Source organism: Sebastes fasciatus, chromosome 8 (assembly GCF_043250625.1).
Source record: "Sebastes fasciatus isolate fSebFas1 chromosome 8, fSebFas1.pri, whole genome shotgun sequence".
Classification (NCBI taxonomy): Eukaryota; Metazoa; Chordata; class Actinopteri; order Perciformes; family Sebastidae; genus Sebastes; species Sebastes fasciatus.
This window is the reverse complement of record NC_133802.1, coordinates 7,888,845-7,904,954: the sequence shown is the minus strand read 5'-3', so window position 1 is coordinate 7,904,954 and position 16,110 is coordinate 7,888,845. Positions and strand designations below refer to the sequence as shown.

The 16,110-nt window shown below is 41.1% G+C and overlaps 2 protein-coding genes across 3 annotated transcripts; one reads left to right on the top strand and one right to left on the bottom strand.

Moving 5' to 3' along the window:
• Positions 1–822: 822 nt before the first annotated feature.
• On the bottom strand, positions 823–9,569 carry gmeb2 (glucocorticoid modulatory element binding protein 2). 2 transcript variants are annotated; one of them, XM_074643081.1, is made up of 10 exons: positions 9,267–9,569; positions 7,653–7,810; positions 7,442–7,527; positions 6,757–6,881; positions 6,531–6,634; positions 5,168–5,325; positions 4,020–4,088; positions 3,748–3,885; positions 2,625–2,747; positions 823–1,837 (listed from the first exon to the last, which is right to left on the bottom strand). In XM_074643081.1, the coding sequence occupies exons 2-10, from the start codon at positions 7,793–7,795 to the stop codon at positions 1,224–1,226; spliced, it is 1,560 nt and encodes a 519-aa protein (XP_074499182.1). In that variant the 5' UTR covers positions 7,796–7,810; positions 9,267–9,569; the 3' UTR covers positions 823–1,223. The 2 variants fall into 2 exon arrangements, with proteins under 2 accessions (XP_074499182.1, XP_074499183.1); XM_074643082.1 differs by lacking the exon at positions 9,267–9,569 and having other exon boundaries at positions 7,613–7,752.
• Positions 9,570–10,926: 1,357 nt separating this feature from the next.
• Positions 10,927–15,425, top strand: tpk2 (thiamin pyrophosphokinase 2). The gene is made up of 8 exons (XM_074643104.1): positions 10,927–11,118; positions 11,198–11,439; positions 12,718–12,781; positions 12,860–12,990; positions 13,144–13,262; positions 14,759–14,891; positions 15,031–15,127; positions 15,237–15,425. The coding sequence occupies exons 1-8, from the start codon at positions 11,049–11,051 to the stop codon at positions 15,281–15,283; spliced, it is 903 nt and encodes a 300-aa protein (XP_074499205.1). The 5' UTR covers positions 10,927–11,048; the 3' UTR covers positions 15,284–15,425.
• Positions 15,426–16,110: the final 685 nt, after the last annotated feature.

The following is a 16,110-nucleotide window of genomic DNA, read 5'->3' as shown; positions in this document are numbered from 1 at the left end:
ATCGGAGTGAGTTAACTGGAGAGAAAAAAGGCGAGCAGATCAAGTCTGATGTCTGAGATCATTGAACAGTGAGATTGTTGCACCACCTTGTGGCCAAATGACAGACCAGACGTGTCTCGTTTGCTCCTATTGGTCAAAACCAGTAAGTGTTCCAGTCCAACTGTCAGACTGACTAACCAAACCCTCAGGGCTCTCACTGTGTGCTCATTTCACTAACCTATACCCGCTAATTGGAAGGTGCTTTAGTACAAAAGCAGACTATAAACTGAAATGATAAAAGGCCTCAACGTGTCTCCTGCATGATTACCTCGTCTTTAATACCTTTAGTTATTCATTTTTTGGTTTTAATCAAATGAAACACCAACTGACATGCCACACACCGGAAGCCGAGAACAGGATACATACATTCAGTATGCAAACTTGATAACTTATATAGAATCTATCTGATATACTTTCTACACGGCAGAAGCAGGCCGGTGCTGGACCAGTAGAAGAAGGTCTGCACACTGTAGCTCTCCTTAAGTGCAATTTATTGACACATCTGCCAGATGTGCGGACTTTCTTTCTACGTTTTTCATACTTTCTAAACGGGAAATGTTCATTTCAATATATGCTTGACGGTGAATATAATTTTTTCTCAATAGAAAATACCGTATTAATGTATGTATAAGTGGCAAAACATTGGTCCTTTACTTTATCACTTCTAATTTAGAATCTAGTAGTAATTGTCACAGCTGAGCCGACTCCATTTGATGAAGACATTTTCTCCTAAGTGAGTCGCTAATGAACACATTAATATTTACAATACGTAATGATACACGATTTGTTCTTGAAAACTGAGCATTTATTACCAAACCGACCAATACTGTGAATACTTTTTTTTCCAGCCTATTTGGAATAAATCCCTACACAAACAGCTGTATCAAATATATTAGCTACAAATACATATTTACAGTAAAATCACTACTGACATACACACTCCACACACACCAGAGGCCACTCTAATATAAATTTAGGGTATCTTGAAAATTGAAGGACATCTACGGGGAAGGCTCACGTGTGTTGTGTTAAATGACAAATGAAGGCAATGCATGAAGCGATCTGTAAAAGTCACAATGTGGACGAGCCCTCAGCCGTCACACATTCAATCCTGCGTCCAAAAATAATGGAAAGAAGGCAATTTACGGGCTGGGAGACGGGGGAGAGAACAGCTGTCCTCTGTCTCACTGCTGCTCGGCCGGCTGCTCCCCGTCGTCCTCTTTAACCTGCTCTGGCTGACTTTCATCATCGCCGTCGGCCTGGCTTTCCTCTTGTGAATCGTCTGCGGCGGTTGCCATGGCATCCACCACACTGATGCTGCCAACCTGTTGTTGGATGGCACCTTGTGCGTTGGCCAAGCTCTGCAGCGCGGCCGGCAGCGTCACCAGCTGGAACTGAGGGCCGAGCACCTTAACGAAGGTGGAGCCGCCGGCTGCGCCCTCCTGACCTGCCGCCGTGGACAGCACAGTCAGGTTAGAGGCGTCGGCTGCCAGCTCCGACCCAGACAGCGAGGAGGTCAGGAAGGTGTATCCGCTCAGGTTGTTGCCGGCCTGGGCTCCTGCCATGGTCAGCACCTTGCCCAGCGGCAGGCCAGTCAGCTGGTTGAGAGGCAGAGTGATCTGGGTGGGAGCGGCGTTGACCGAGGCCGGGCCGGAGACGGCGCGGGTCAGCCGGGGACGCTTGGGCGCGGGGGGTGCAGGGACTGGGGTGAGGGTCATCAGGACGTTGTTGAGGTGCTGGGATTTGCTCTTCAGCTCCTTGGCTCGCTTCCTGTGCTCGTCACACTGCTGCTCCAGAGCTGCAGTCAGAGACAACACATCATCAATATGGACAAACGCATGCCAAGATTTTTATTAAAGCTGCAGTGGGTAGAAATGGAGCAAATATGATTTAAAAAAAGTTATAAAACGGTCACTATATCCGGACAGTAGTGCATGAGATAGGTAATCTGAAAAAAGATCATGTGCCTTTGTGTTTTCCGGTGTCCTCCGGGCATCTGCAAGATTTCACAGACCGCAGGAAAACAACCAATCAGAGCTGATCTGGAGTCTGCCGTCCAGCTACCATCTATGAGAGCTGGCTGTCAATCGCTCGCAAACTCCGACCAAAAGGTCAAACTAGGCAGCGCCGATCAAAGAAGAATCAATATTCTGTTACTGTAATGCCTATTTCTCTCCTCAGATGTTTTAGGAATCATCTTATAGTGCACGGTTTAGCTGTAAAATGAGAAAGTTTGTGACCCAGCAGCCATGTTAAGATCTGCTGAGGAAATACCAAGCACCACCCACCAGCTGGAGCACAGCCAATAGGAACGCTCTCTCTCTCTAAACTGACCTGTGATTGGCCAAAGTCTCCCGTCACGGGATTTTTTTTAAGCCTGAAAACAGAGCCATGAGGTGCAGATATGTTGAAAGGTCATTATGGAATCTTTGCCCAATGATGCCAAAAATATTCCGCCTACTGAAGCTTTAAGCCCTTAATACAGAATGTAGGGTAGTCTTTTCTCTAGAGTTACACAGATGTTTAAAGCCTCAGAAAACATGATTCTATCCTGAGTGAAGACTGTTGAGGATTCTCGTACTGACCGGCGAGGCTGCGCGTGTACTGCTCTCTGTAACGGTCCATCTGGCTCTTATGACTGGCCAGAACCTTCTTCACCAGGTCCAACATTCCAAAGTTCTGCACTATATTGTTGAGCAAAACAGCATCTGAAAAAGAAAAGAAAAATCACGTTCAATAGGACACAGCCATGTTAAACATTAAAGAGGAATTCCAACGATTTTACACATCAACGTGTTTCAAAGTGTTGGGGAGTACTACTGCAATACAAGTAGTAGAAAGCCTTCAGTGTCTCCAGAAGGAGCTGTGGGAAGTCTGATAAAGGTCCTCAAGTGATGTCACTTGAGTCAGCATCAGTTGGGGCTGGAGACTAGAAAAAAGTGAGTTTAGACCAGACCTCTGATGCTGCTCCTCATCTCTGCTACAGGCTAGTGGCTCCAGGCTATATCAGCTACTACTACAATACGATACGATACAACTTTATTGTCAGTTTGCACTGAAATTCATTTTGCATCCATAGGCAGCTCAATTTGAGAAAAAGTACACATACAATAGACATACTGTTACTATAAACAAACAGAACCAAAAACCAAAACACATCACAATTAACCATACATAACCCATTAAAAAATGACCATCTTCCCTCTGGATTTACATCTCCTTAGCAGCACATTCATTATTATTTAGCAACAAGATGGACTGATGGACAAAAGCGTTCTTCAGCCTGATGCGATTAAATATAGGGACTCTAAATCGCCTCTTGGAGGGCAGAAGTTGATATTCCCCATTTTCTCTACTAGCATAACATACCGCAATCTCTGAACTGTCAGTGGTCGAGTTGCATTGTGGGTATAGTAGGTGCCAGGTATTGACAAGAATATGTGGAATAAAAAAGACGATATCTCCTCTGCTGCATCGATTTAAAATCTTTTTTAAAAGTGATGTCCACACTAAGCTGACTAATATTCAAAATGTGTTTTTTGTGTGAAAACGAACGGCGTTTGCAGTTCTTTGTCTTTTTCCAGACAAAATCAAATACAGGGCTGACTTGAGTTTGATGTTTTGGACCTTTCCGTTTTTCTTTTTGTTGTTGTTGTTGTAGTAGGTACCTGACCAACCCCTGCCCGTGTGTGTGTGTGTGGTTCTAACCTTTGACCTGAAGTGGTGGGTCACACACTCTCTCCTGCAACCCCTTCAGCACCTCCTGCAGCTCCTTCTGGAAGTCCTCCACCACCTCCTCCAGCAGTCCAGCTTCCTTCACCGAACGCCAGAATGCCACAGAGTCCTCTGGATACACATACACACACATATATATATATATATGTATATATATATATATATATATATCATAAAGAATACAACAGACCACCCAAACAGTTCATTCTACATGTTGGTGAATGTGCATGCAGGTTGCTGATCACCTCCGATGGCTGTGACCCACTCGGAAGTTTCCTCTGTCACCTCTGGAAACGAGGATGCTGCTCCATTCACTACAACACAACCAGTAAACAACAATCACTAAACCACATCGCTAGACCTAGACTAAATACATTGCTGTATTCATTCTGGGTAACAATGCAGATTTTGAATATGGTCCAAAAGCTTTTGCACCCTAACGACATTTCCTTTCCTCATCACACTCCCTTGTGTAGCCACTTTTGAAGTCCCTGGTCGTGCTCCTCAAATGTTGCTTGACTCATCCAGATGTTGTCAGGCTAATTTGGTTCTTTGATCACAGTTTGAAGATTGATTAGTTAATCCTCGGTGAAGTTCTGTTTTTATTAGGACTGTCCATAGTTAATTGTGATTAATTGCAAATTAATCACAATCTGTTCAAAATGTACCTTAAAGGGAGATTTGTCAAGTATTTATTACTCTTATCAACATGGGAGTGGGCAAATATGCTGCTTTATGCAAATGTATGTATATATTTATTATTGGAAATCATTTAACATTACAAAACAATGACAAATATTGTCCAGAAACCCTCACAGGTACTGCATTTAGCATAAAAAATATGCTCAAATCATAACATGGCAAACTGCAGCCCAACAGGCAACAACAGCTGTCAGTGTGTCAGTGTGCTGACTTGACTATGACTTGCCCCAAACTGCATGTGATTATCATAAAGTGGGCACGTCTGTAAAGGGGAGACTCGTGGGTACCCATAGAACCCATTTTCATTCACATATCTGGAGGTCAGAGGTCAAGGGACCCCTTTGAAAATGTTGTTTTTGAGAAGCAGGGCCTTGTGTCTATAAGCTAGAGGTCTTCATGGGTCCCCTTGTTCCCTAGTCCCCAAGGCCCGAGTCAGGTCGGGTCCAAATTATATTCAGTCTAGTTAGGTCTGGTAGGGGTCTCGTTGTATTGCTACAGATTTCAGGTCAGTTTCGAAATCAGCTGTGATCACGTGGTGTGTCATCATTATTACAGGAGAAAAATGTCTTTGAGGCAAAGCATGATACATAGTCATGCTTTGATTGAAGGATGAAGATCTTCATTCTGATCCAGCACTGGGATCAGAATGAGCCCTGAACTATAGTACGACGGCTGAGGCTGTGGAACTTACAATCAGCTGATGAGGGGGTGGCAGGAACCAGTTCAGTAGACTGATCACTGCTGATGGACACTTTGGTTCCCACCAGGTCTATCTTAGTGCTGCGGCACGTGTTGGAGCAGACCTTTGTATGTTGGTAGAAGTCCAGTTCACCCGAGTCCATGATCTTCCTGTGAAATGAAATAAAATATGATAAAATGCTTTTAAAGAAAGTGTGTAACATTGTGTGGGATCTATTAGCAGGTACTCAGTTGGTCACAATGTGCAACCACACCACTAGATGCTGCCAAATCCTGTACCTTTAATAGACATGATACACAACATCAGGATACACTACTCTGTGTTTACCGACAACAATGTCTGATGGAACAGTGCCATCTGGAGGCACATCAACCACAGAAAGGAAGGAAAAATGAAAGGAATGGAATCAAATTTGTTTATGGAAATATAGATCGTTAGATATCTATACATCTTCGAACAATTTTTGTTTGTCTCTGCCCTGAAATCCAAAACCATCAGCCTCCCTGATGAGTCTCCTTCAACACCATCTAACTTGGTCCAATGCGGACATATTTTCTGCATTTTATCATTGCCATTATGACCATGTTCTATGTTAACATGTTAACTCGAAGCATGTAAAAATACTAAAAGCATTTTAGCATGTTTACCATACTGTAGCTTGGTTTTTTGGTCAATGTTGAATTAACTTCACATGTATTGTTTTACTAGTGGTGCGGATCAATCAGAAATAGTAGAGAATAGCAGAGTTGTCTGAACACTGAACATGTTTGACAATGATTTTGTTTAGATTACAGCAAAGAGCCACAAGTGGGGTTATGGACTTGTAGTCTTGGCACTAATACAATATATTAAAATGGATGCAGTATGGTTTCCTTCCAGAAAATCATTTTGGCTGAAGCAATTTGACTATTCTCAGCAATACTGGAGCTCTTCGATGCAGCCAGTAATAAATGTACTCATTCTGACTGGTCCCACACAGAGAGGATTTATCAATGCAACACCCATATTTTCAAAATCACAATAATGAACACAAATTCAACCCATCTCTGCATTATGTGTGAAAGCTTAGATTTTGTCAAATTCCTGCAATATTACTGCAAAATGATCTAGTCTGGAGAACGTGTTTAAATGTTACTAATCACCATAATATTCCAAAAGGGTCCAAAAGTCAATTGAGAAGTCCTGGACACCAGCATTGTAACCTGATTTTCTCCGAGTTTCTCCATGAAACATGTAATTCAATAAATTGAGGTTTTGTTGAGTAAATGTTGCATGAAAAGGAGGCTGTGGGGTTTGTATCCAATAATATCAAACCAAGTAAAATTCCCTGTTAGTGTATTTGATGAGTCCAAACCTGAGCATGGTGCCGTTGAGGCGAATGGCTCTCTTCCAGTCCTTCAGAGTGGATTTCCCTGCTAAACACACAAACTCCTTCGGGCTGATGAGCTGCTCATTGAACTGATCAGAGAGGCAAGAAAAACTGTCATGAGCTGTTAATGATCCACTTCATCTACATTTCCTTAAATGTGCTCCGAAATTAGATTTTACAGACTCCGTTGTTTCGAGATGACAGTGCGTACCTGTACACATTTCACATTGATCCCAGGGCAGACAAACTTCTTCCAGACCAGCGTGGCTTTTGCGTCTCCACAGGTGATCGGGTAGAAGACATCAGCTTCCACATCCACCTCCTCAGTTAATTTCACTGCAGAGAGAGAGACAAAAACACCCTCATACAGTCATCGAGTCAATTCTTTCATCTGATCATACGAACTGAAGATTTAAAAGTATTTACAACTAGGAATGCACCGATACTGATACCGGATCGGATATCGGGCCGATACTGACTCAAATAGTTGTGACTATGGAGCCGATCTATTTAATTCAATTCTATGTCTATATACAATATACACATTACATACTGGAATCTGGATTCCTGTTTAAGTTTTGACCAATTTGCGGCTGCATTAAAAAAGCTTTACACTTGAATTGTAATTCCTGTTAATTTTTAAGATTTTTTTACCAAGTTGCTGGTGTAGGATTCATTATTTTAATAATAAATAATATTAATTAAAATAATAAAAATGTAGATCTATGTATCTCTATGTATTTATTTGTTACATTTTGTTTTACAAAGTTAGAAAAGCAATGTTTAAGTCAAGCCTGATGTGATACAATCTACTGAACTGTTGATCAACTGCTACTGAGATGACATACTTCTGCCACATGTCACAAAGTGTAATAAAGTCCTGCAGGTTACATTACCAATGACTGCCTCTTCCCTTGACAGTGAATCTGTTCTGCTGGTATCAGCTTCTGTTTCCACTGGTGTTACTGTGAGGATGTTCCCCCTGGGAACACATATGAAGAAAAAACATGGTATTTCAGTTTCAATTCAGCAAACTGAACAACAGGACAAACTCCTCAAACACTCACATTCTGTTCTGTGCGTCTTTGCCGGTGACAGATACGTTACCCTGGCTGAGAGGTGAGCTCTGCGGTCACCAGCACTGCTTTATCCTCTTCCACCACAGAGGGGAGGTCCTCGCACACTGTCTCTGGTATGGTGACGATCACAACCTCACTTATTTCCTGCATGCTGACCTCTGATGAAGCCATGGAGGACCGATGGAGCTTTACAACAAAGAGTATGACAGCAGAGAGGAAAAGCCATTGTTAGTAATGCCATTATTATAGAATAATGGAAAAGGTTGAGTAATTACAAGAAAAGGGTTTCTCTAGTAACACTATATCCAAAACTGGCTTGTCAAATTAAGAGGCAAATTAAATACACTCGGGAGAGCAATGGGCAAGAATGTGCAACAAATTTGAAATACTGAATGGGAGCAATGTACTGTAAGGAGTGGTAATAATAACTTTTGGTTATGACAAAATTGTAAGAAAATTCAAAAGCAAAAGATCAACTGAGATAAATTCCATTGACATGGCAACTGTTAAAGAAGTCATTGATTCTATTGTAAGACCTTTGACCCATATATGTGATCAGTCTTTTCAAAGAGGTGTGTTTCCTAATAATATGAAATTAGCTAAGGTAATTCCAATATTTTAAAATGGAGATAAGCATCACATGGACAACTACAGACCTGTATCCCTAAATCCATATATTTAATGATTTGGTGTATTATAAAATAATGCAAATAATGTTCAGAGCCAAATCAAAGTCACACCCAGACGGTATACAAAAGGTTTTTTTCACTACGGTAGAGCAAATATGATCTGAGAGGTTTTTGTAAGTTTACTGTACAAAAAGCTAAAACAGATATAAAAAGGAGATTTATTTTATCTATTGTTGGGGTCGAATTATGGAACAATGCTAATATGAATTTAAGAATGTTTAATTGAAATAATAATTAAATTAAATAATTAAATTAAATTAAATAATGAAATAAAATTAATTCAATAATCTTTGAGGGTTACAAGTGTGAATGATTTTTCTATTTCTAGAGGGTAGCTTAATTAGATAGGAATATAGGTTATAGGCATATATAATATAAGCATTTTGCTTCTGCCTGTTCAGTCACTACTTAACATTTAAGAGACTGTTGACTTTGTTAATACTGTTTGTATTGTTTATACTTATTGCATTATGTGTGATGACTGAATAAAATACTATTACTAATATTACTACTAATACTACTACTAATAATAATAATAATAATACTAATACTAATACTAATACTATTAATGATAATAATAATAATAATAATAATAATACTAGTAACAATAATACTACTAATACTAATACTAATACTACTACTAATAATAATAATAATAATAATAATAATAATAATACCACTACTACTACTACTACTACTAATAATAATAATAATAATAATAATAATAATAATAATAATAATAATAATAATAATAATAATACTTCTAATAATACTACTACTACTACATGGTTTTAAACTACTCTATATAGGTGCATCAGGGCGTTACATACACACACATAACGTTATATGAAAAAAAGCAAATTAAACTTGTTTTTAATGTTATTTAGTGTTCCCTCTTCTTTAGCTAGGACTGAACAGAACATGAGGCATTATAGATATTGAATAGATCTTACCTTTAGGTCTTGATATAGAGAGCAGTGGTTGTTGTGGTCTTGTGGTGAAGAAGTGAAGCAGTGAGACTGTTAGCTGCTAGCTGCTAACGTTAGCTCTATCTGGACCTATTGCTGCAAAGCTAGCTAACAGGAGAGAGCAGTTAATACCTCCATTGAGCTGCCAGGTGTGTCCCTCATATTTACAAACACATTACAGCCGCCCACTTCTTAACAGACTTGCAGGACTACTGGTGCAATAACATGTAATCCCGAGGAGACTAGCCTAGCATCTCTGTCAGTCCTTCTTCTTCTTTGTGTTTAATTCAAGCAGAGCGTTGACGTTCCTCTTCTTCTTCTATGCCGTGTAACGGTAGCTAGCAGCAGTAGTGTTGCGTCACTGCCCCCTGCTGGAGGTAGTTAACTCCTACAGGCTGCTCTCGGTTCTAGTGATGGGAATTCCGGCTCTTTTTAGTGAGCCACATCATTTGGCTCAGCTCACCAAGAAGATCCGGCTCCCAAACGGTTCTTCATTGTACCACTTCTGCCTTTTTATAATTCAGCCAAAGTTAGTGCTATTTTGACCTATGATTAGTATGTCTGCACATATATCACTTAAATTATTCAATATAATTATACTAAACCTTATAATTTCCAGAATACCATAACTTTACATGCTGCTTCGTTTCCCACTGTCACTCATCTTGTCTGCTATTCGCGCACCACACTCCTCTCTCTCTTTCTCTCCTCCTCTCCCTCCTGCTCTTTGTGTGTAGACCGTCAGCGTGCCGCGCACCCCCGCCCCTCCGTGCTTGATGGTATGATCCTTGTCTGTCATCACCTGAATAGTCGCACAGACAATACAACATTCAGTCAAAGTCAGTGCATGGAATGCCCGTGGCGCGGAGAGGTAGTGATTGCGAGCTGAAGCTTCATGAAGCATTGAAGCTTTCCAGCACATTGGTTCGGAAAAGGGTTCATTTCTCGAGGCTTCATGTGCACGAAACCACCTGGTGGCCAAAGACTGTAAAACATGCAGATATGATCTTAACCATGTGATCTGTGATATACTGTATTTAGCGCCAGTAAAGGCTGTTGGGAATGACTATAAACAATGAAAAAAATATACATTACCATGTAATCAATTTATATCTATATAATATATAATATAATTTCTATTTTCTAGTAAGTATATTATGAGTATATAACATACATGTATAATAAACTGTAATTGTTTTATGAGTAATGCATCTTATGTGTGTACACCAATCCTTTGGTCAATAATTGTATTGTATTGTAGTGTAATATAATATAATAATGGCAGGAGGGGTAATATTAGTGTTCTGTGTCACTTCTGGAAAGTGGCGTTGGTTTAACCAGTGAAGATCTGAACCACTTCGTGAACCAGTCATGCGGTATGGCCGGGCAGCGAGGCTTCGGACGTCATCAACGACGTCATTGGTCTAAAACGATACAAGCCTCGATACGCGCATCGCGGAAAACTTCCTGGAGTACTCAACACACGCTCCGAAGCCTCGGCACAACACGTAACATCACTACGGAGAGGATCGTCCTATCATTCTGCCTTGAATTAATTAAAGAAAGAAAAAAAAACGGCTCTCGGACGGGAGCCGGCTCTTATCGTTCACTTAAAAGAGCCGGCTCTGTGAACCGGCTCGTTCGCGACCGACACATCACTAGCTGTGAGGAAGACATGGCGTCCATAGTCCACTCTAGTCCACTTAGTTGGACCATACATTTACTCTAGTGGGGCCTGAGAGCTGGTTTGTTGACGTAAAGGGGAAAATGGCTCACTCTGCCTGGTCAGAGAAAATACTCCAGCTCCTCCGCCGAATGAATAACTTTTATTTACCAGGTAGGTAAACACACGAGTTACAATACAACATGCAGTCGACGGTGTGACAGGTAACCACTTCCAACTTGTTCCCACACAGGCTCCTGTCGTGCTACGTGCCTCAGGTTTGAGATCAACGGAGCACAGGTAGGTTGGATTCCTCCTCGTATAGCTCCGCTGTTGACCCGGTATCCAGATGTGTTCAGTCCTCCGCACGGTGGCGCAGTGTCCCTGCGTCCCAGCCTGGACTCACACCGGACGAGGTCTGAGGCTGTGGACGCTGTTCTGCAATCTATGAGACAAGAGGGCTCTCTAGTCTGCCTTAAAGGATGGAGAGATGAGGTGAGACTGTCAGGACGAGCATACACACACAGCAGATCAGCTCCTACTGCTTGTTCTCCTCTGGTCTGTGAAATCTTGCAGATGCCGTTAGGACACCGAAGGACACAGAGGCACATGATGTTTTTTCAGATTACCTGTCACATGTACTATTGTCACGATATAGTGACCCTTTTATAAAATAACTTTTTTTAATCGGATTTGCTCCAATTCTACCCACTGCTGCTTTAATGTGGTGAAAATTCCCTAAAAATGTGCAATTAATCAAATTACTAAAAACATTCAGTGATTCAGTGATCCGGGGCTTGGGCCCCCAGAGCAGTTTGGCCAGTTGGCAGTCCAACCTCGCATTTCATGCTCATATCTCAAATCTGGACACTTTTCCCATTAGTTTATCATCACATGGCTAAAAAAATGAAAATGAAATGACATCATAAGGAAGCCCAAGTCAGCAAACATGTGAAGATCTTTACTTTTTATTTTGAAGCCCCAGGTCAAGGGTTAATGATGCTTTGCTCATCTCATTTGGATTTAGACAGTATGTTCTGCCTGTTGCTGTTTACGGCTCCACTGAGGTGAGCGCATCAGCCAAATCAACCACGAGTTGATCAGGATGTCTTGGGAACATAAATGACATGGAAGTTCCCTTTTGAGTTTTTAAGAAGTAGTGCGTTCATAACACCCCGTAACTAAAGTTATCAAATAAGAAAGAAATATTTTGGGTGCTCCCAAATTATGTGTTGTTGCACCTAAATGAAAAGGCGCACCAGTGCAACCAATGTAAAAAAAAGTCAGTCTGGAGCCCTGATGGGTCAACAATGTGTTTTTTTTTAATCAAACCACGTACTAACACTCTCTCATAGAGAAAAACATGTAGAAGTGATACAGGAAGTACTCAAAATCTGATGGGGAGATTGCCATAAATTGATCTGAGCACATTCATGCCCCTCAGAGGATGAACCCAGTCCATTTCCAACTCTCCATGAGCTTTTTTTAACACCACCCTCACATCAGATTGTTAAATCTGTACATATGATTTTGGTAATTAATGGCCGAATTTCCATGAGATTTGTTGTTGCTCCCAAGAGAATGAATGCAAATGCTTTTCCTTAACTGTTGACTTAATGACAGTGATGGCAGTTTCATCTCACACACTGGACTGGACCTTGGACTGTAAAAATCAGAATAGCAAAAATCACATCCTAATACCTAAAACGACCCTAGATGTTCTCAATAACACCGTACGTATTACAGTAACTCTGAAGCATTCCTATTTTTCAGAAGTACAATGTGATGTCAAAATTCTCCGACCCCCCTTTGATGTCGATGGAAAGAGCAGCTACAAGTACGTTTTGGCACACACAGTGGCAGCTCCATATAATGTTTTATCAATATCGGTGCTTACTGTGATGCTACACCACAGGTCTTTTTGGGGTGAAGCGGAACGGAGTCCATATCAATGGCTACACTGTCAGTGACAGCGGTGAGATGAGCATGTGGCTGGCACGACGCTCCCCTACTAAGCAGACATACCCCGGACTACTGGACAATGTGGTGAGTACAAACTGTATCTGACGCTGTCTGGATATACTGCCGTAGGAGATACAGCCAACGGTGATAAGAGATGTGAATTAAAGGAATAGTTTCAGACGTTTCAAATTCAAAGTTCTTCCAATTCAAGAGGGCTGATGTGTTGTGTCTTTGAAGGCAGCAGGTGGTCTGGCTGCTGGTGTCGGCATCAAACACACTCTGGTCAAAGAATGTCAGGAGGAAGCATGTATCCCAGCAGCCATTGCTGAGAAGGCTCATCCTGTATCCACAGTAAGGTGAGCTTGATATCACCACTCCTATAAAAACAAAATAGTCTGTAGGAGTTAAAGGATAAATCTGGTGATTTATTGTCAACAAATCTGATTAACTGACCTAAACATGTATCTTACTAACAAGCATTGTGTATCAAAGTCTGATATATCTTCTTCCTCTGTGCCATAGAGCCAGTGAGCCACACTGTTGCACTGGGTGACATGTTTCTCTATTACCATGAACACACACATGCATTCATCCGCTGCTGAAAATAGTCCCCAACAACATGTTGTTGCTTTGGGTCTGCACACAAACACAAAAAATATAACACCAGACTTATCCTTGATAATGTACTAAAGGTGTTGTAACACTCTCAAAATACACTCAAAACTAAATGTACCTCAGTGCAAATTGGAACTTTTGTCAAGCAAATAAGAGTTTATTCCTTGTTATATGAGGTCTGTTCTTTTAACGGCACTCCATACCAAAAGGTTGGTCCAGCGTGTGACAACACACACACTAGCGGTATATGGTTTGTGTCAAAACACCCACCTTCATCACAGGTGTCGAGCTTTTTTTTTTTATCACATTCTGTACTTCTGTACTTCTTCTTCTGTCCGTACAGTGCTTTGGGTGTGTTCTAGTGACGTCAATTCAAACGCATCACATGACGTGCCGCTTCGCTGTTTTGCCGGCGTTTGTCGCACTCGAATGTACCCTGTGGAGTCTTGACTACAAGTAGCATTATGGAGCCAAACGGGTCCTCACTCTTTTTATTTTCATGCACGAGGGCACACATGCATGCACAGGCAAGGGATGTGATACGCATGCCTGCTAGTGGTCTTATTAACTATGTAAGGGGATAATGATGAATGATAAATGCCTGTCATTGTTGTGAAATAATAATCTCTCATCGTCCCTGAAGGGGATTCTTTCACAACAATGACCCGCTAGCTGTACATTATCCCGCTTATTACACTGCTACTTACTGAAGAAATCAATAATTTGACACAAAAACGGTCATCCAGAGTCCAACATCCGAACTGCGCCCATAGCAACGGTCTGCTATACATAGCAACGGTCTGCTATAAAGAAATAGCAGAACGCCATGATTAACCAATCAGAATCGGGTATTCAACAAAGGCAATGAAGAAGATAACTGCTAGCAGGGAAAACAGGTGTAAACAATGCAGGTTTCAAAATGTCCCAAAAACTCGACTTTGGAAATGTTTTATAAGAAAGGAAGTTCATTCAACAGACCTCAAGGATACACACAATGCATTTTGGTGAGAAACGCTAAATGCAAACATAACTTTACTGTTTGTTTACATGAAAACTACACAAGAGACTAGACTGGTGTCTGCCCTTCAAGTCCTCCGAAGGACCTCCATCATGGGCAGGGTCCTTCTGTTCTGCCGGAAACTTGTCATTATGAAACAAAGGCTCGAATATTACAAAAGACAAGTAAAAGACAAGCCTCTTTATATTCCATAACTAACTACTTCAATGTATTTTCTAGCTACACCTACGAGGATGAAGACGGGGTGTATCCAGAAAGTCAGTTTGTCTTTGATTTGGAACTTCCTCCGGAGTTCAAGCCCAGAGTAGGGGATGGAGAGGTACAAGAGTTCTACCTCCTGCCCATAGATAAGGTTAGTATTGCAGACACATTCTGAATAGTAATCCTGTGAAATAAAAAAATATTCTGAGACGTGATATTGAAAGCACCGAGATTTAGATACCACAAAAATATGCCGGGGGTATTTTGTGATCGCTCCGTCTTGGTTTCAGGTGAAGGAACTGGTGGCCACTGATGACTTCAAACCTAACTGTGCCATGGTGGTCTTGGACTTCCTCATTAGACACTCGTTTATTGATCCAGACACAGGTTTGTGGCTACCTACAAAATGTCCACTGTTGAAATCAATTATAAAATTATAAAACAACTTAACCTCTCTTTTTTTAAAGGAAGTCTTGTTTTGATCTTTTCATTTCAGAGCCATGCTATCAGGAGTTTGTGGCAGGACTCCATCAGACAATGTAGAGTGAAGCTGAGGACTGAGCCTACTGTCAGAGGCCAAGACACATTCACATTGTTGTTTTTATTTATCTCTGCAAATGACAAATGTTAGTCTCGCAGAAGCCAAGTGCTGTGTCCTCAGTTTGTGTTTTGAGAGAACATCCACCAAGACTTGACTGAGCTGTGAAACTGGAGGCTGAAACGGTCAATGAGCTGACGGGAGTAGATCAGATGACAATGGTAAACTGAGTGTTGGGTTTGGGACTGAGGTCATTCCAACAAAAAAATCTCTCCATAAAACTGAACATTAAGTTTTCCATTGCAGCTCACATAAATGATCCCATTCCTCCTCTGGTATACCTTGGTTTACTTATGTTTGTATTCAAAACATATTCCTCTATGAAGACTTTTAGTTGAATTTTATATAATTATACCCCTGCGACAACATAGTCAGGGGTATATAGCGCTCTGCGTGTCCGTCCTTCCATCCGCGTGTCACACTTTAGTTTCCGGAGCAGAACTCGAAAACTGTTTAACTTAGGAACTTCAAATTTGGTATGATGGTTGCCAGTGTGGTCTAGTTGTGCCTTTTGGGGGTTAGAAGTCGAGGGTGTCCAAAAACTGAAAAGACTTTCTCATCAGAGTCTAGCTTATACTACAATCCAGCACTCTATGAGTATTTCTATGCATGTATGTATGTATGTATTTATGTATGCTTGGGGAGATCTTGAATCATCTTGGCACCGTGTTGGATTCATCACATACTTGGAATAAACAAACTTGGATGGAAAGTTCCCAAATCATATACAATTAATGAAATATCAGACACTATCAACCGGGGCAGCGTGGAC